The 21,448-nt window shown below is 35.2% G+C and overlaps 2 protein-coding genes across 2 annotated transcripts; both read left to right on the forward strand.

The window, feature by feature from the left end:
• Window positions 1–1,955: 1,955 nt before the first annotated feature.
• Window positions 1,956–7,398, forward strand: LOC142538444 (uncharacterized). Its single transcript, XM_075643761.1, has 7 exons — window positions 1,956–4,483; window positions 4,566–4,665; window positions 4,740–5,658; window positions 5,772–5,901; window positions 5,979–6,271; window positions 6,355–6,456; window positions 6,580–7,398. The coding sequence occupies exons 1-3, from the start codon at window positions 1,956–1,958 to the stop codon at window positions 5,466–5,468; spliced, it is 3,357 nt and encodes a 1,118-aa protein (XP_075499876.1). The 3' UTR covers window positions 5,469–5,658; window positions 5,772–5,901; window positions 5,979–6,271; window positions 6,355–6,456; window positions 6,580–7,398.
• A 741-nt stretch (window positions 7,399–8,139) lies between these two features.
• LOC142540562 (ABC transporter B family member 9-like) lies at window positions 8,140–14,032 on the forward strand. Its single transcript, XM_075646819.1, has 12 exons — window positions 8,140–8,480; window positions 9,227–9,281; window positions 9,499–9,674; window positions 9,797–10,018; window positions 10,109–10,347; window positions 10,428–10,953; window positions 11,032–11,305; window positions 11,382–12,039; window positions 12,297–12,525; window positions 12,600–12,866; window positions 12,961–13,224; window positions 13,307–14,032. Exons 1-12 carry the CDS (start codon window positions 8,241–8,243, stop codon window positions 13,958–13,960), a joined length of 3,804 nt encoding a protein of 1,267 aa, XP_075502934.1. The 5' UTR covers window positions 8,140–8,240; the 3' UTR covers window positions 13,961–14,032.
• Window positions 14,033–21,448: the final 7,416 nt, after the last annotated feature.

The following is a 21,448-nucleotide window of genomic DNA, read 5'->3' on the forward strand; positions in this document are numbered from 1 at the left end:
TTTAGCAGCTAAATACTAATATGATAAATTGCAATATTACTTGTGGTATCATCCAAAAATTATGACTATCACCTCTAGTCTAGTTAAAACGAATAATCAAATCATTTGAATTATATTTAGGTCTCTAAGTTGAGATCGATTTATTTTGTCTGTCGCTAATTGGAGACAGAAATATGAAAGTTGTCACTAATTTGAGATTGAATTTACTATATCGGTCGCTAAATTTATTTTCAGAAGCTCAATTTTTTATTCTTCTCACTAATTGGAGACCGAATTTATATTTAGGTCTCTAAGTTGAGACCGAAATATAATGTCGTCTCTAATTTGAGACTGAAATATGAAAGTGGTCTCTAATTTGAGACTGAAATAGTAGAGTGGTCTCTAATAAAACCCAAATATTTTTGAAAACCTCACTTCTATTCCTCTCGCTCCAGTATCTCTCAAAACTTAAAAACCTTGCGGTTTCAATTCTCCAACATCATCGGTGCTTTTCAGCCGTCTGCCGTCCACCGTCCCCGCTGACTACAAGGGCGTCTTTCATAGCTCCTCCATTATCTGATTTAGAGGTATTTTTCTAAATTTTTTTGTTTTTTTTCCTCCTCTTTTGAGTTCTTTTTGGAGAAATTGACACACAAATTCTTGTACTGAAAATCTTTATTCACGTTGCCGCTTCCACGATGTATATCAAAGCCAGAGCAAGGGATCACCGAAAAAGGAAATTATATTTCACATGGAATTTTTCAAAAAAAAAATTAAAAATCTCTCCTTTATTTAGGACGAAAATAGGGATGTTGAGAGGAATCTGTAGGAATTCTGAAACCACAATTAAAACAAATAGCAGAGAATACAGTGATGCTAATTTTAGCACCATTTTCTTATTTTTAAATATTTAGTACCCAACCACAAGTACCACCAATGGGGGACCGGATGTTTTGGGGGGGGTTAATGGTGTGGAGGAATATTAAATGAGAGGCAATTGGTGCACATATATACAGATATATACGTGTGTGTCTCTGTGTGTGTATTTAAGTAAAAGCGGTTTTGTTCATTCAATCCGCAGCTGTGGAAAAAATCAAAGTCCGGTGTGAGGAGCAAGTGAAAAGGCTGTATAGCTATCAAGAAGTGGGGTGTAATACATACTAGAGACATTGTTTTTTTTTTTTTCATTTGGTAGTAAAGTATAATGGAAAAAATTAAATTATTTAGAACATTTTCAAATGGGTTTATTTTATCTTTTTATCACTTATGTTTACTGAGAGAACACTACCCATATTCATTAAAAGAACAATATCCTTCTCTAAAAGTGTGGAAAAAATTTGGTTTATGTTTTTGGGCTTTATGGTTGGTGATCCTCGAAGGTGATATTGGTGTCTTGACTTAGAACACAATTATCCTTTGTGTTGAAATCAATAGTTAGACTTAAAAGTATAGGCTTAAACCAAACGACTTCATCTTCAATTATGCAATTCCATGTTTCCATGTACGATTATATAAAGCAAACTTACATCAAGTTTGTTTTTCTCTCATAACTCAAAATCATATTTGATTTATTATTGAATTAAAACTGACAGAACTATATTAAGTGGATTTCAAGTTAGAATTATATGATTTACTAATTAACAAGACCTACGTTATTGTATGATTTCATTATATAACGTAATATAACATGTAGAAATATATAATATTTCTTCCAAATAGAGTCCTGTAAATTACATAATATAATATAAGATTAGCTTGTTGAATGATTTCAGTATATAATATAATATAAGATATAGAAATATATAATATAAAATAGCTTGTTTTTTTAGAATGCCTCATTCTACTCTTATTCTCCAATAAATTTATTTTTTGAATTTTAATTTATATGTTAGGTTACAGTGGTTGTTTCGACAATGAATACAAATAAAGCTTGGATGTATGCTAGGTTAGATAATGGATTTGTAACATAAGAATTTATGAATGGGGTTGAGGATTTTGTGAACTTTACTAAAAGTCATCCTGAATGTATGAGTGGTGACAAGTTACGTTGTCCTTGTACTCAACGTAAATGCAGAAATACTACTTTTCACGATGAGGATACTGTTAAAGTACATCTAGAAAAGTATGGTTTTATTCCAAATTATTACAATTGGTATGTTCATGGGGAGCCTTATATTACCGATCCGATTGGACATTCCATTTTCCCATCTTCAGCTCCCATTGCTCAAGAAGACCCACCAAATGACAACGCAATGCAGTCAATGATTCACGATGCGATGAATGCCCTTCATTATTCAGATGTTGACGAGATACCAACACCCGCTGCAAAAAAATTATATGAAATGCTAAAGGCCAGTGAAAGAGAAGTTTGGGAGGGCATTCCTTCTGGTCATTCCCAATTGTCAGTTGTTGCGAGACTATTGAACATCAAGGCAGAGCACCATTTCTCGGAAAGATGTTATGATGATTTATGTCGGTTGATATCAGAGTTGCTACCAACCGATAACATAATGACCGACAGTTTTTACAATACAAAGAAATTAGTTAAGGGTTTAGGTTTGCCAGTGGAAAAGATTGATTATTGCATTAACAATTGCATAATTTTTTGGAGAGATGATGTTGAACTAGCTGAATGTAAGATGTGCGGTCACCCTCGTTATAGACAACAAAAGCGTGGAATAGGGAAGAATAAAAAAGATATAGCTTTGAAAATTATGTATTACTTTCCATTAACTCCAAGACTGCAACGGTTGTATGCATCTACTGCAACAGCCAAACACATGAGGTGGCATCATGAACATGTGCATGGAGGAGATGCAATGTGTCATCCATCTGACTCTGTTGCCTGGAAGCACTTAGATGAGAAATATCCTTCTTTTGCAATGGAATCACGTAATGTGAGGTTGGGACTTTCAGCCGATGGATTCCAACCATTTGGTCAATCAGGAAAGCAATATTCTTCATGGCCTGTCATATTAACGCCATATAACTTACCCCCTTGGATGTGCATGAAAGACCAATATATGTTTCTTACTGTGCTTGTACCAGGTCCAAAAAACCCGAAAGAGAAGATAGATGCCTTTTTGCAACCTTTGATTGCTGAGCTTAAGGACCTATGGAGTACAGGGGTGGAGACTTATGATATTGCTAGTAAAACCAATTTTAAATTGCACGCGGCCTTGTTATGGACAATTAGTGATTTTCCCGCATACTCAATGTTGTCAGGATGGAGCACGGCTGGTAAATTAGCATGTCCACATTGCATGGACGAGTCTGATGCATTTACATTACCTCGAAGTGGAAAGACATCTTGGTTTGATAACCATCGTAAGTTTTTATCTGATGACCATCCTTTTAGAAGAAATAAAAAATCTTTCACAAAGAATAGGGAGGTGACAAAACATGCACCGCAAATTAAGTCAGGGGAGGAAGTAATTGCGGAAATAGAGAGCTATGGGTTGGTATTAGTAACTGATATTGGTTCTGATGAATTAAATAAAAAAATTGTCAAGATGTGCAAATGTGGTTGGAGGAAAAGGAGCATATTCTGGGAATTGCCATATTGGAAGGATCTGCTCATTAGACATAATTTGGACGTGATGCATATTGAAAAGAATTTTTTTGATAATATTTTCAATACTGTGATGAATGTTTCGAGAAGAACGAAAGACACATCAAAGTACCGTGAGGAATTGAAAGAATTGTGTTGCAGACCAGAGTTGCACCAGGATGAAACATCCAAAAAATTTCCAAAGGCATGTTACACATTGGGAAAAGAAAGTAAGCAGGCATTATGTAGTTGGTTGAAAGACATTAAATTCCCAGATGGATATGCCTCAAATATGGCTCGATGTGTGGATATGAACAAATTGAAAATATTTGGAATGAAGAGTCATGATTGTCATGTATTCATGCAAAGACTTATTCCAATAGCCTTCCATGACCTACTTCCCAATAATGTTTGGCAGGCACTTACTGAATTGAGTATGTTCTTCAGAGATTTGACGTCGAGGGTCATTACAACAGATGACATGGTTCGCTTAGAGACAATCATTCCTCTTATACTTTGTAAACTTGAGCGCATATTTCCACCGAGCTTTTTTGATTCAATGGAGCATCTCCCAGTTCATTTAGCTTATGAGGCACGGCTAGCTGGTCATGTTCAGTATAGATGGATGTACCCATTTGAACGTTTTTTGAGGAGGCTAAAAAATAATATTTGTAATAAAGCAAAGGTTGAGGGGTCAATATGTAATGCTTATTTGGTTGAAGAAGCATCTTCTTTCTGTGAATATTATTTTGCTGACAGTGTGAAGACTAGACATCGTAAGTGTCCCCGAAATTCTGATGACGCTCGACCGATAGACTCAAACATGTTTTCGATTTTTAAATTCCCTGGTAGACCGATTGGTGCATATATTTTTAGATGGTTAGATGACAAAGAATACCATGCAGCAAGGACATACATTCTCCTCAACTGTGATGAGGTGAAACCTTTCATAAAGTAAGTTAGATTCTAATTCATAAAATATTTATTTTTATGATTTTTTTTATGTACCATTGTTGCTTAAAATTTTCATTTGTAGTATGTACGAAGAAGAATTGCGAAAACAAAATCCAGCACTTCGACCTGATGAAGTGGACAAAAAGTTGGATACCAATTTTGCATCGTGGTTTGAAAGCCATGTAAGTGTTGATGTAATACAATTTTGTTGGTTTGTGTTAAGCTTGTTTACTTTATGTGGGATCTTATTTTTCAGGTGAAGGAACCAAATTCAACTGTACATGATGATATGATGAAGGATTTGGCGAGCGGACCTCTTCGTAACACGAGAGTGTACTCGGGTTACTACGTTAATGGTTTCAAATTCCATGTGGCACGGCGAAATTCAACCACATTGACTAGTAATTCGTGTGTTTATGTGAAAGGATCTAGCAACATAACTGATGAACTTGATTACTATGGTATGCTTGATGAAATCATCGAGGTGGAATATCCAGCTTTACCTATAAAGAGGATAGTATTATTCAAATGTTCATGGTATGATCCGACGCCCAGGATTGGTACGAGAGTACATTCAAACTACAAGTTAGTTGAAGTCAATGCAAATAGAAGATTCAATAAATTTGAACCTTTCATTTTTGCGGTACAAGCGGGTCAAGTGTTCTATGCTAAATATCCCACGATAAGAAGAGGACCTAGTGAATGGATAGCAATTTGTAGAATGAAGGCTCGATCAACCATAGAAATGCCAACTTCCCTCACGCCTGCGGACCACGATGCCTTTCAGAATGAGGAAATGGAGGGACATTCACTTGATTCACAAGTTCAAACTACATCACAGTTACTTGTAGATGTAAACATTACTTATGAGGAATTAGATGATGAAGAGATGTCTACCGATGATGAGATTGATGTAGTAATAGAGTCAGACCATAATAACATGGAAATTAATGATGATTATGATACAGATTATGATGACGATTGAATTGTATGATTGAGAACTATGATATCTAACAACTTTCATATTAAAAGGCCATGATATATATATCTTTTATGTGATCGAGTAATATTTCAAAATTGTTTGTGTTACGATTTGATTTTGCAGACATCATCATGGTTGACATTGCAGAAGAAGAAGTTGGTGATCGGATTGAGCTCAGAGTAGTGGGTAATAAGTAAGTATTTTTTTTAATAAGCAATAAGTATTTTATTATCTTTAATTTTTATAATATTCAATCAATTTTCATTTTTATTCCTGTTTTAAACATTGATGAATTTTTCATTGCAGTTTTGTTCCTCATGGACATAGGGTTTCTGCATATATCACTTCTAAGTTCAAACTACGACAGTATGCATCTGGCCATACATGGGGACGTTTAGATGAAGATGGAAAAGATTTTTACTACAAAGAGTTTTTGGTAAGAGGTTAAATACTATAATAATATTAGAAACAATAATTATTATTTTTTTGTTTATGTTGGTTTAAACATTGCAGAAGATATATACATGGCAACCTGGGAAAGAGGAACAATTTAAGTCAACATGAATTTGTATTGTCAACAACTATACAAAAAACTGTTGCACAAATGGAGAAAAAAGATTCATCCGCCAACACAAGTTCCTATTAATATATGGGCTGCATGGCAGATTGTTTGGAGCGGGGTAAAATGGAAAAAAAAATCAGAGATAGCTACAACTAACAGAAATAGTGAGGTGGCTGGCACAGGCACTAGAGTTACTAAGCACACGGCCGGATCACGCTCTATAATTGAGCATACTTTGAAATTGGTGAGTTTCAAATAATATATTTCATTCGTTCATATTACAAACTTAATATTATAAACTTAGCATATTTGAACTTGTTTGTGCAGGAAGCGGATTTAAAGCGAAAAATTGATTGTTGGGAGGTGTTTCGAATTACACATCGTCACAAGGATGGAACATTTGTCGATGCACGATCTCAAGCAATAGATGTAAGTATTAAAAAGTTATTAGTTAATAATATAGTTCCACCATTTTCAATGCTTGAGTGCTAAAAACTCATCTTTTTTTGTTGGATTTATTTTTACTTGCTGAAACTTTTTTCTTTGACATAGGATAATATGACCACAAGAATTTCCGAGATATCTCAAGCTACTACAGAGGGGGAAGAGCCACATACTCCATCACATGATGTCATAAACGACATATATTATGAGGTTGTCGGAGGGATGAAGAAAAGATGCATTTATGGACTTGGCTCCCAAGCAAAAGTTGCCTTTCCTCATGCGACGTCTACTTCTACTGGAAGGGTTCGTCCAAGTAGCTCATGTGTTGAGATACAAGAGTTAAGGGCAGAGAATGCAGATTTGAAGACTCGAGTTACTGAATTGGAGGAAAAGATGCGTGAATTCATGGCTCGTTTTGTGCTTTCGCAAACACTAGAACCTCCTTCTGCTTTTCCAGACTTTTCTTCACCTATTATAGATTATGATGAGACTCAAGCTCCTTAGACACCGTCCTAGTAGTTAAAGTTTGAGTTTCGATTACATTGACATGTAAATGTTTGGAAGTGATTGAACATTTTGTAGAATGAATTGACATTTGTTTTGGATATTTGACACTTGAATAGTTGGTATAAATATTTGTGTTGATTTTGGTGTTGATAAGTTGTGGCTTGGAATAGGTGTATTGATGTTAATACTGTGTTGTGTTTTTTGGATGGTTATATTGATTGATTATGCATATTGTGTTGTGTTTGGATTGGTGTGAATAACAAAACCTGTGGTGGAAAAACAATATCTAATTTAGAGACCGATTTCTTAAATTCAGTATCTAAGTTAGAGACTGATTGTGTTGTATCGGTCTCTCAACTAGCGACTGCATAATGAATCGGTCTCTATATTAGAGACTGTCTTTAATTAGTCGGTATCTAAATTAGAAACCACATATATAATATCGGTCTCTATTGTAGAGACCGATCACGTAAATGTGGTCTCTAATTTAGAGACCGACTAATTGTATCGGTCTCTCACATTTAGCGACCAAAGTTATTGATACCAACCAATTCGGTCGGTAATCGGTCTCTATTTTACTGTAGAGACGGATTAGAGACCGATTAATATTTTTAAAAAATAGTAAAATATTACATATATACACGAAAGTCAATGAAAAATAAGATTGGAATTAGAATCCATAGATTTAGAATTCCGTTGTTTAGTTAAAATATTTTTTAAGAATCAGATTTAACGGTTAAAATTAATATTATTTAACATAAAAAGAACTATAAATCACCTATGTTTTCAATATCTTGATTATCAACAACGAGGATTTTTTAAATATCTTGTTTATCAACTAGGGAATTCTAAATCCCATTTTTTTTTTTTTGCATGAGTAGATAAGAACTTATTAATAACTTCTAGAAGCCATCCTTCATTCAGAAGTAATCCTAGAAATCCGGCAAATCTGTTCGATATACTACAGAAAATTTTGAACTGATTCTTGCGCTTCAAGAAGTAGAATGTCTATTTCAAGAATTTCTAGAAGGGGTTAATTCTTGAATCAATGAATATCTAAACGCAATAAATTCGGGAAACTTGGTTAATGTGTATATATATTATATAAAGGAACGTATACGGTTCAAGAATCATGAATTCAAGTTTCTGAAAACTCTTCATTATTTTCACCCTACGAGAAAAGTGCCGCTGTTTTCTTGAAATCAATTCAAGAACCATTGTATCGGAAGCTTGACGACGATAAATTAAAGACTATACAAAAAATGGTGGAAGATGAAGGCCAGCCATTGAAGCATTCTTCAGAGAAGAAAGGAGACCAGAAAGTTTCGTTCTTTAAACTTTTTTCTTTTGCAGATAGGTTCGATGTGGCCCTCATCGTTGTTGGGACAATCTCCGCGATGGCCAATGGGATGACACAGCCACTCATGACTCTTATTTTTGGCCAGTTGATTAATTCTTTCGGCGGGGCCAATCAATCAGATGTTGTGCATGAAGTGTCGCAGGTGATTTTGCCTTTTATTTTCGCATTTCTTCGCTTGAAATCTGGGTTTCTTTGTTTGGATTCCGTAATTTTTTGCATTCTATATTGGTTGAATTTATTGCTGCATGAATTGGTAGGGTTTCAGAGCACTGGACTTGGAATCCTGTTTTATGGAGATACTATGAAAATGTGCTTTAATTCGGTACTTTGCACGACTCGCAGATAATTTTCCTTCTATAATTGATTTCGCACTAACCCACCAAAGGATTTTTTTCGATGACATGGGAGGCTATAAGTACTGTCGAAGGATTTGAAATAAGTTACTGAATGCTGCATGAATTATAATGAAATGGGAGGCTATAACTGCTGGTTAAAGGATTTGAACAAGTTTTTGAAGGCTGCTCTAACATTAAATTATTTGGATCAGTTGTGCAAATGATCATAAGATGCAGAGCTAATTAATATATGTGTTGCGAACCGATGAAATCGTGATCATAAGTTTTTTCTATATCATCTTAAGAGAGACTGTTGTTGTCTAAGAATACAAATTAAATTATAATAACATAAAATCTTGATCGAACTGAATATGAAATCCGGATATTATTATGAAAAAACTTTGGATATTTTGACTGTTAAGGACTGACTTGCCTTGTATACTCTGCCCTTTTTTACCACTTTGAATGCGAAATTGACCGATATCAAACATACTCAGTATCCCTTTATTGTTAGTGTTTTAAAGTAAATTCATCTGCACTCTATATATAACAGGTATCCCTCAAATATGTGTACTTGGGAATTGGCGCCGGATGTGCTTCACTTCTTCGTAAGTGGATACTGCATTCTTTTTTATGGCACATATATTATATAGTCATTGATTTATCAATGAATGCTCGAATCTTTGCGACGTTCCTTAGAGCAGAGAGTATTATCAAGGCCAGTCAGTTGCTTTTGTAGCATATAATATCGAGTGAAACTCTATTATGGATTACAATAAATTTGCACAGATGTGCTAAAAGCAGAATGACACGATTTCCTTGCAGAAATGGTATGTTGGATGGTGACTGGAGAAAGACAAGCTACTCGAATACGAGGGTTGTACTTGAAAACCATTCTAAGGCAAGATATTGAGTTTTTTGATACTCAAACAACAACAGGAGAGGTCATCGGGAGAATGTCTGGGGACACTATTCTTATCCAAGAAGCCATGGGTGAAAAAGTAAGTTTTTAAAGCAACAATAGGTGAATGAATTGCACAGTCAAGTTTGGTAATTCCAATAAAAAAAAGTTTGGTAACCCAGAGTTCGCCGAATAAACATTACTAGTAAGTGATTTTCACAGGTCGGGAAATTTATCCAATTTATGTCAACATTCTTCGGTGGCTTTATCATTGCTTTTTGCAAAGGATGGCGCCTAGCCGTGGTGTTAGTTTCTTGCATTCCCGCTCTTGTCATAGCTGGAGGAATCTCAGCAATTATCATGTCAAAGATGTCGAGTCGTGGGCAAATTGCATATGCGAAAGCTGGAAATGTAGTGGAACAGACAGTCGGAGCAATTAGAACGGTAAAATTCAATGACCAATTTGCAGAAGGCCATATTACATTAAAGTACAGTACTTTTATATATGAGGAATCTGCTCGATTGTATCCATAGGTTGCATCATACACGGGAGAGAAACAGGCGATAGACAATTACGAGAGCAAACTGCAGATTGCTTATGCATCAACTGTCAAACAAGGGATGGCTTCAGGATTTGGAATTGGTACTGTGATGTTGGTTGTTTTCGGAACTTATGGACTTGCTGTATGGTATGGTGCCAAATTAATCGTAGAAAAAGGTTATAATGGAGGGAATGTCATCAACGTTATTATGTCGATAATGACCGGGGGGATGTAAGTGTCATCATTTTTATGCGATGAAGAAAGATTTCACTTATTTTTTGCTCTTCAATCTTAATGGTCTTCATGATCAGGTCACTTGGCCAGACTTCTCCATGCATAAATGCATTTGCAGCAGGTCAAGCTGCAGCATACAAGATGTTTGAGACTATTGAACGAACACCAAAAATCAATGCATCTGATGCCGGTGGAACTGTCCTAGAAGACATACGAGGTGAAATAGAACTGAAGAATGTGCACTTCAGATATCCAGCGAGGCCAGAAGTCCAAATTTTTGCGGGTTTTTCACTTCATGTTCTTAGTGGTAAAACTGCAGCTCTGGTTGGGCAAAGTGGGAGTGGAAAGTCCACAGTGATCAGCTTACTCGAGAGATTTTATGATCCAAATGCTGGAGAAATCCTGATTGATGGGGTGAATTTAAAGAACCTGAGACTCCAATGGATAAGAGGAAAAATGGGTCTTGTAAGTCAAGAACCTATATTATTTGCTACGACTATGAGGGAAAACATATTATACGGCAAAGAAGATGCTACTGATGAGGAAATTAGGAAGGCTATTGAGCTTGCCAATGCTGCTAAATTCATTGACATACTGCCCCAGGTATAGTAAATTATTTACTCGTCCTAATGTTTACAGTGTTATATTTTAAGATTTTGTAATAGAAAATTATTGTTGCAGGGTCTTGACACAATGGTGGGTGAACATGGTACTCAGCTTTCCGGTGGTCAGAAGCAAAGAATCGCGATTGCTCGGGCCATTTTGAAAGATCCGAAAATACTGCTTCTTGACGAAGCAACGAGTGCTCTAGACGCAGAGTCGGAATTTATTGTTCAAGAAGCACTTGAAAAAGTTATGTTGAATCGAACAACAGTGGTTGTTGCACATCGGTTGACAACTATCAGAAATGCAGACCTTATCGCAGTGGTGCATGCTGGGAAATTAGTAGAACAAGGTACATGATTATAAACAACTTAATTTATTAGTACGATTGTATTTATCATGTTTTTTTATGAAAAATTTAATTCCAGGTACTCATGCTGAATTGATTAATGATCCCGAGGGAGCATACACACAGCTTGTTCGCATGCAAGAAGGAGCTAAACAGGCTGAATTTTCAAGGGGACCCAACTTTCAGAAAGCAGACGCTGCGGCTGAAATAGATCAAAGCTTGAGAAAGTCTTCGAGTCAGAGAATTTCAATGAAGAGATCTACAAGCAATGGTTCTGCCAGGCATTCATTCACTATCAACTATGGTGTTCCTGGCTTTTCTGATATCCAAGAAGCTGAAGTAAGTGATTGCATTGATGAAAACAATGCGGAAACTTTGAAGAAACGTAAGAGAGTTTCTATTAGACGGCTTGCCTACCTAAATAAGCCAGAGTTGTTGTATTTGCTACTTGGATCCATCGGTGCAGGGGCCAACGGCGTAGTTCTCCCAATTTTTGGCCTACTGCTCTCGTCAGCCATTAAGATTTTCTTTGAACCTCCACATCGACTGAGGAGTGACTCAAAATTTTGGGGACTCATGTTTGTTGTCTTAGGCACGTGTACATTGGTTGCCTTACCAGTTCAGAACTACTTTTTTGGAATTGCTGGTGGTAAATTGATTCAAAGAATACGTTCTTTGTCGTTCAAGAAGATAGTGCACCAAGAAATTAGCTGGTTTGATGATCCCGCCAACTCAAGGTCAGTCCTCTTCTTTTTTTTTTTAATTATTTAAGGAAACACTAACATTTTTGTGGCTTGTTTCTGTAACGAATGATATTTATCTTACTGTTTTGTGTGGCAATTTTTTATTTTTTGTGGCATGTTGATTGGGTTGTTCTCTACTTCTAAGTATTTAAGTTTCGCAGCTATCATCAGCTATACTTTTGGTGTACGACATGCATTGGGTTCTATAATTTTAATGAAATACTTAATATGGGTGGTTTTTCTGAATACAGCGGTGCGGTTGGGGCAAGGCTATCTACTGATGCCTCGACTGTAAGAAGTCTGGTAGGAGATGCTTTAGCTCTGATAGTACAAAATATAGCAACTGTAATCGCCGGTCTTGTTATTGCCTTTACGGCAAACTGGCTATTGGCAATCATAATACTTCTCGTGCTGCCGCTTGTTGGTCTCCAAGGATTTTTACAGATGAAGTTCTACAAAGGCTTTAGTGCCGATGCCAAGGTTTCTTTGAAACCGTTGTTCATTAAAACAAAACTAATATTTGTTGCAAAAGATGTGATATATGTATAATGCAGGTGATGTATGAAGAAGCTAGCCAAGTAGCAAATGACGCAGTCAGTGGCATCAGAACCGTGGCATCATTTGGTGCTGAAGACAAGGTAATGAAAATGTATGAGCAGAAATGTGAGGCTCCTTTGAAGCAAGGAGTCAGGCTCGGTATTGTTAGTGGAGCAAGTTTTGGTGTCGGCACTTTGGCACTATATTGCGCAAATGCCTTTTGTTTCTATATCGGCGCGGTTCTTGTGAAACATCATGAAGCAACATTTGGTGAAGTATTCAAGGTAATTTAAGATTCTTTTGCTCGTGGTTTACTTGTTTGGACCGATTCTTAGTTATTTCATGCCGTTAATTTGGTCGAAATAATTATATTTTCAGGTATTCTTTGCACTTACGATGTCAGCCATAGGAGTTTCTCAAGCAAGTGCAACAGCTCCAGATGTTAACAAAGTTAAAGACTCTGCTGCCTCCATATTTCAGATACTTGACAGCCAACCTAAGATTGACTCAGGCAGTGACGAAGGCACAACACTGCCCAGTACTCTGGGTGATATTGAGTTACAACATGTAAGTTTCAGGTATCCGACACGACCTGACATCCAAATCTTCAAGGATTTGTGCCTAAGTATCCCTTCTGGTGAGGTAAAGCTCCACCATTCTTCCCATATCTTCTTCTATTATCACTTGAACAACTTAAAAATGGTCTTTTTCGATTGCTTTTCAGACGGTTGCTCTTGTTGGAGAAAGTGGAAGTGGTAAATCAACAGTTATTTGCCTCATAGAAAGATTTTACGACCCTGATTCTGGGGAAATATTCCTGGACGGAGTGGATATTCGAAGATTAAAACTCAACTGGCTGAGGCAACAAATGGGATTGGTGAGCCAAGAACCTGTTCTTTTTAACGACACGATTCGCGCCAACATTGCCTATGGAAAACAAAGTGAAATAACAGAAGAAGAGATCATTCAAGCAACAAAATCCGCCAATGCCCACAACTTCATATCCGGATTACCTCAAGGTTACGAAACCAACGTTGGGGAACGAGGAGTCCAGTTATCGGGAGGACAAAAACAAAGAATAGCCATTGCAAGAGCAATCTTGAAGGACCCAAAAATTCTTCTACTTGATGAGGCAACAAGTGCACTAGACACCGAGTCGGAACGAATAGTACAAGATGCACTAGACAAAGTGATGGTCAACAGAACCACCATCGTTGTTGCACACCGTCTCTCGACCATAATAGGCGCGGATACTATTGCCGTTGTGAAGAATGGGGTCATTGCTGAAAAGGGTAGGCATGATACATTGATGAAGATTCAAGATGGCATTTACGCGTCGTTGGTTGCTCTTCACACAAGTTCACAAGATGTAGTGTAGGAAATATAGGAGTGTGAGGTTTTGTTCAAGGAAATAACTTCATCATTCATGTTAGGAGGCTGGACTTTTAAATTTTTTTTTTTTACTTTTGATTCGGTATCCAATATTTTTTAGGTTAATTATTTTGGTCGAGGAGAATTCAGACTCGGGGATTGACAATGTATACTGACGTCGCCTGAAAAAGTTGGGTAGATGTGGCAACTTTCTCAGGCAGAGTTTCCTCTATCTGATGTAGCCGAGGACCCAAGCTGATCTTCTGCACACTCAATATAAACCAGTGATTGGGCGCCGAAAAACTCTCTCATGAAAATAGAGATAAAGTATATGTGAATGCATAAAAGGTGGTATAAATTTTTGTATTTATAGCCAAACTTTTGAGTCTCTTGGCCTTGAGTTTTAAGTCTTCCCTCAGTCCAAGCTAGAAATCTCCTCGGCACCTCGGATCTCACGCCTCATTAAAAATGTGTATTAACATTCACGTTGTTTAACCATCACACAATCATAAGCAACAAGCCTCGTAAATACATAATTTCCAAACTAGTCTATTTATTTCAATAACGAAATATTTTCTTTACAACTCCAAATTAACATAATAACATACTGATTTATAACAGCGAAATGTAAAAATATTCTTTCGAAAACGAAAATAAAAAACAACATTCTTATTCTTCTTCAGCATCCCCAAAACTGGTTGTGTTCTTCATCCTCGAATTTTTCCTCATTCTTATCTGAGAGGGATTTTGAGTGAGTGATTGATATGATTGTCACTCAGCAAATGGAGACGAGAGTTATCTCAGTTTTGAAAATAATACATATACAATAGTAGATTTTGACAGCAAATTAAATAATTTTCGGATAATAGTAATCGGAAATTCAGTGATAAATAATAATAGTAATCATCTTTCAGAAGTACAATGGAATAACTACGTTCTTCATGGATAAATTGATATTAGTCTCATATATGTTATATCTCTAATAAGTAGTAAACAATAATCGGTAATGTTCAGAATACGTATCTCTACCATTCAATTCATCATTACTCGTGCACACAAATTAACAAAAAAATCACATTTTCAGATAAAACCATTCTTTTAAATTATACATGTAAATATATTTTATTTTAAAATAAAATATGCATATTTTTTTTTTAAAAAAAGCCTACTTACAGAAAACAAGTATACAAAACTTTTATAAAAATATAAATGTATAAGATCATTTACCTGATTGTCCTTGAATCAAAAGTTGATAGAAATTGGTGTGATTGGCTTGAAAATAACTAGGACTTCTGCGTGAATTTGGACGATGTTTGGACAGAACTTTGGCTTAATATTCTTGCAGCACCCTTGAACGCAAGTGTTGTAGAATTTTGTCCATCTTTTGACAGCTGGTGTTGTTTGAAAAATCTGAATTTTTGCTATGGTTTTTCACTAAATCAATGCCTCTATTATATTCCTCCAATGATAAGCTGAAAGGATGCATTTATTACCCTATTTAATATCGATAAACTCAATTTTTATGAGCAATTGAGGCTGTTAAAATCTGATTGTAACATGTGTCTAAATACCCTTTCAAATTTCAATTATGAGCTTGTGTACATTTTGAATTTGAGCCCAATTTTTTAGGTCTTCACATCACTCTCTCATTATTGAAAGTTTTGTTATCGAAATTTGAGATTGCTTGGTCTTAAAAATGTAGGGATATTAACTTTGCATCTTCTCCTTCATCTCTCAAGTAGCTTCACTTTTGGTATGATTATATCACTGTACTTAGACATATGAAATGATTAATCACACATATTCTGCCATGACCCTGACATGACTTTGGTAAACCTACTATGAAATTCATAGAAATTTGCTTCTATTTTTATTCTTGGATTTCTAAACGTTGAAGTAGTCTTCCAGAACTTCGGTGTTCAACTTTTACGTGTTGACACACTTGGCATCTAGAGAAAAACTTTGCGGTGTCTCTCTTCATTTCATTCCACACAAAAAAATTATTTAAGTTTTTTTTACATCTTAGTGCTTTTGGGATGAACTACAAATTTTGTTTGTGTGTTTCTGTCATGACTTTTTGATATAAGCTTTCAATGTCTGGCAGGCACAATCTATATTTCATGATCCAAAAGAGTATGTTGTGATCGGTCTTGAATTCAAGAGTCTTTTAATTACTTGACTTGAGCTTTGAGTTTGTCGAATCGAGATCTTGGTCCTGAGTTATCTTCACCATTTCGCATAAATATGGTTTAACAGATAATGATGTGAGGGTTTTCTTCCCCATGTCATTTTGAATTAGGGCATCAATTACTTTATTGGTTTTCCGTGGGTGGTAGCTAATAGATATACCTTCAGTGGAGATTATGTGACCCGAGAATATCACATTATCTGGCAAAAAAAATTCACATTTATTAAATTTGGCATAAAGCTCTTTCTCCTTTAAGATCTGGAGAGTCATTTGGAGGTGCTCTTCGTATCTCCCTTGCTTGGAGAGTAGACAAGAATCTCATCAATAAAGACTACCACGAACTTGTAAAAGAATGAGTTGAATACATGATTCTTGAGATACATGACAGCTACGGGGGCATTTGTTAAAACAAAATGCATCATCATGAACTCATAATGCCCATATCTTGTGATGAAGGCTACTCTCTTAGGAATATCTTCTACATTAACTTTTAGTTGATGATTTCATGATCGAAAATCGAGCTTTGAAAATACCTTAGCTCCTTTCAGTTGGTCAAAGAGGTCATCGATTCTCAGGAGGGAGTAATTGTTCTTGATTGTGATCCTATTCAATTTTCTATTGTCTACGCACAATCTCATGTTTTCGTGTTTCTTCTTGATGAAAAGAAAGTTTCTCCCGATGGTGATGCACTTGGCCAAATCTGCTTTTTGTCTAGTAGTTTTTGAAGTTGCTCATTAAGCTCTTTGAGTTCTATTGGTGTCATTCTATATGGTACTTTTGAAATGGGCGCTGCACCCGGCATCATGTTGATCTCGGACTCAATTTCTCAGTCAGAAGGTGTGCTTGGTAAATCTTCAGGGAACATTCTCAAACTACTAGAATATCCTATAGTTTGGGCTCAGTTCATTAAACTCATTTATAATTGCAAAGTAAACATATTCACCAAACTTGTCAAATTGAGTTGGGTCCACCACCGCCGTAAAAATGGGATGGGTTTGGAAGTTGGGTTGATGACATATCAACCCATTTGAAGGAGGGTCAAACAGTTTGAACTTGTTATCCCAAAATGATATAAATTTCTTAGCTCAAAAATATTTTTTCTCGCATTCATTTTAAAAAAACAAACACCAATATCTTATATATTAAAATTAGTACTTGGCATTTTTAAGAACCCAAATTGAATGTTCACGATGTTAATTATTGAAACAAAAACAATTTTCATATTAAAACATCCAAAACTTATTATATAATTCTTATATCAGATTTTCGAATATTAATTTTTCATCGATAATTTATTATCCTCGAGTCAAATCTTCATCTTCAGTTAGAAGCTTAAATCAAGTTATCTCTGATAGATATATTTCTAATAAAGATAAATTAAATAAACTGCAAGTAGCATCAATCAAACAGTTTAAAGTATTTCGGTGCAATAAAAGGGTAGAACTAGATTTTTCGAGAAATTTCAAAAAATGAAAAGTTTGGAGATTTTTATATAGATGGATATCATTTGTCATAAGGTTTCTTGCATAATCGAATTCCGATTTTCCTACAAAAAATTATGAGTAATGCAAAAAATTCCAAAAATCGAAAAAGACCTAGGCGTTGAGGCGTCTTCTGGTGGATCTTAGGCTATCGTACCTAAAAAAAAATTTGTCGAGGCACCTTCTAATGGCTTTTTGGGCTCGAATTTTTGGCACTGTGGTGCCTGGTAGGCGGTGCTTAAGAGCCATGTTTGCGCATCTTATCTTAATACTAAAACAGGCTCTAAGACACCTGAATTTCCCCCAACCGGATTGTGAACCCGAAGGCACTGATACCACTTAAATATCACGTCACATGACCGAACCGTATCGACATCGACGTTGTTTAATTATAATACAATCGTAAACAACAAGTATCAGAAGTACACAATTTCCAAACCAGTGTATTTATTTCGTAAAACATAATATTTTCTTCACAACTCCAAAATAACATGATGATATAATATTTTATAGTAGTGGAATGTATAACATAATCTAAAAAATAAAATTAAAAAACTACAACAATTTTATTTTTCTTCACAATCTCTAAAACTGGATATGTTCTTGATTCTCCATCTTTCCTTATTCTTATCTGATAGGAGTTTAGAGTGAGTGACATGTTCATCACTCAGCAAATAAGTGTAAGGATAATCTCAGTTTCAAAAAAAAAAAATACATATATAATAATAGATTTTGACAGTAAAAAAAAAATTTGACTGCGTTCTAGGCTTGAAAATAATTAGGACTTATGCATGATTCTTGATGGCGTTTGGACAAACCTTTGGCTTAATATTCTTCACATGATCAGACTATATTAGAAATCTCTCCTGAATCTTATCCTCTATTGAGCTACGATTAAATAGCTCATAGTCCTTTCATTCCTAATTCTGTCATTGTGCGTTTCGTCATACATCTATCTTAACATACACTTATCTGCTACCGACATCTTATTCGTATATAGTCATGTAGTGGTCTAACACTCCGAGCCATAAAGCATAGATGGTTGAAGAATAGTGGCTCGCTCCATTTCTAGGTTTATTTGTTCCTCAATCAAGCCAAATATGAAGAAAAATTTCAGGATTGAATTAGATATATTCGAGGTTGAGTTCGATCCGAAACTCGAAAATTTTAATAACGTTGGCTCGAATTCATTTTGATTCAAGACTCGAATTCAAGTTCGCCTCGAAATATTCGAACATGTTTCGGGCTACTCGGAAATAAATGCTTGAAATATAGTTATTTAATATATAATTATATTATATTAATAAAATATTAAAGCTTATGAGCAGGTCGCGACTAACATAAAATAATTTGGGGCTCGAGTTCGATACAAATCAAATATTTTCGAGCCGACTCAATTCGTTTACATCCGTAATTTAAACCACTTTATATTGTTCTCTACTATGTAATTAATTAAGTTTAATCTCATATCGATGACTTGTAGCTCATTTGACAAAAAAATCTCAATTTTGTGGTAATGTATTGAGTTCGAAATTTAATTGTAACAAAATGATGTTATTTAAAATTTATTATACTAGAACTAATGTATAAATCAATTATATATGCTTTTAAAATTTGATTTACTATTTCATTTTTACCAATGAATCTTCTAACGAAATCAATGCCTATGAATGCTTTAGGATTGTCAAATTATAAGATGGTCACATGTTCATATCAAGGAATCAAATTTTTTTAATAATTCATTGTCGATAAATTATTATTTTTAAAATAAATAAAAATATTTAAATATTTAAACTCATCAAGATTTCATGTGCATACCATTCGCAAGAGCAACAAATATGTTCCCAAAGTCAAAACGTGTTAGGCAGGCAGATAATATCTTTTTCTAATAATCAATGTATAACTAATTTTTTCCTAATTATATCTAACTTTTCCACGATTTAGCATTACATAAATGAATATCGTCATAAATACGTAACTAACTTCCAAATTCATATTTCAATTAGTATTTATCGGACAAACCTAAAACAAATAAAAAAAATCTGGATAAATATAACTTTTTTATAGTACAATATATGTGAATAATATCGCATATTCGATTTACAAGTTTGAGAACTCGTGTTTGTCGGGATTAAAACAAAAACTTATGTGAGACGGTATTACGGGTCGTATTTTGTGAGATGGATCTTTTAAATGAGTCATCAATGAAAAATATTACTTTTTATGCTAAGAATATTATTTTTTATTGTGAATATCGGTAGAGTTGACCAGTCTCACAGATAAAGATTGTGAGACCGTCTCACAAGAGACCTACTCAAAATAAATAACGAACCTCATTTTCATAGAGTAATTACTATTATTTATTATATGGCAAAAACTTGTGTGAAACGGTCTTACGGGTCGTATTTTGTGAGACGAGTCTCTTATTTGAATCATTCATGAAAAAGTATTGCATCTCAATTAATCGAGCTTATTTAAAATCAATCTATATGTGGTCATGACTTGGTAAGAAGTTATTTTTGTTAGTCATTGGTGATTGTCTGTATTGTAATTTGTGGTTGTATATAATACGAAGGATGAAATATACGAGTGATACGTCAGAAAATGATTTGTATCTATTCATACCATGCTACCTGGGATACCTGTATGTCTGCTGACATATCTCGAGTTTCTTAGGATATTTGTTCTTTATTGTTTAGACTTTCTTGCTAGTTACTGGAACATGCTGATGGGTCCTTCGACAGTACTCCCATTACAGGGAATGATCAAGATTTGACCATATATACATGATTTTTTACGTGAGGTCCACATAACTCATATAGGTCTCGCATGAAACTGGTCTGACCATTTGATCCTACAGAGTTTGAGATCGAATTTCCCATATGTGAGAGTATGTCCAGCTGATCTTAAACATTCGCAGTCGACTTTTTAATATGATGTATACCTGAGAAATCTGGCATTTAGAATTTGCGAGCTAAGACTTCGAGACCAATCGACTAAGTCGAGTAGTCTAGCCAGGAACTCGGATAATTCTGTCCTAAGAGTTGATCCAATAGTGAATGATTTCACCTTTATTAGACTTGAGCATGCAGGCACAAACCGAAATGTTCGATCGTCAATAATCGCGACGTTAATTTTTTTTATGTATTTATAATTTTTTTTATTTAAAATCAACTTTGATTAATTATGTATCTATCGCTGAGGTAGTAGGTTGGATATATCCATGAATACGCCATTGTATATATACAGTGATGATCTTTCTTGAATCCGTCCTTGCATTTGAACGGATTATATACATAGCTGCCATCCAATGCAGACTTTCTAATTATTCATCATCTCCCATTAAATTTTCATCAAACAATATTTCTTTCAATGGCTCATATTATCATTCATGCAAAATGGGTTATGATTTTCATGCTATCCGTAATTTCTATGAAATCCCAAGTGTTTGTGATTCATGGCCAGCAAGCTGTCCCGTGTCTGTTCTTCATGGGAGATTCGTTGTCTGATAATGGCAATAATAATATGCGTAACACAGTGGCCAAGGTAAATTATTTACCTTACGGGATCGATTATCCTGGCGGCCCGACAGGAAGATTCACCAGCAAGAAGAACGTTCCAGATTACCTGGGTTCGTTTCCATTCGGACCCACCCTCCTCCCTCTTCATGTTATTTATATACATATATAATATGTATGAATAATACTGTAATATCCATGGATGCAGCTCAGTCGCTAGGGTTTGCTGATTCCATCCCGCCGTTTGCAAATGCAACTGGATCAAGTATCCTGAGAGGAGTTAATTATGCGTCAGGAGGAGCGGGAAT

This window comes from Primulina tabacum, chromosome 3 (genome assembly GCF_025594145.1).
Source record: "Primulina tabacum isolate GXHZ01 chromosome 3, ASM2559414v2, whole genome shotgun sequence".
NCBI lineage: Eukaryota > Viridiplantae > Streptophyta > Magnoliopsida > Lamiales > Gesneriaceae > Primulina > Primulina tabacum.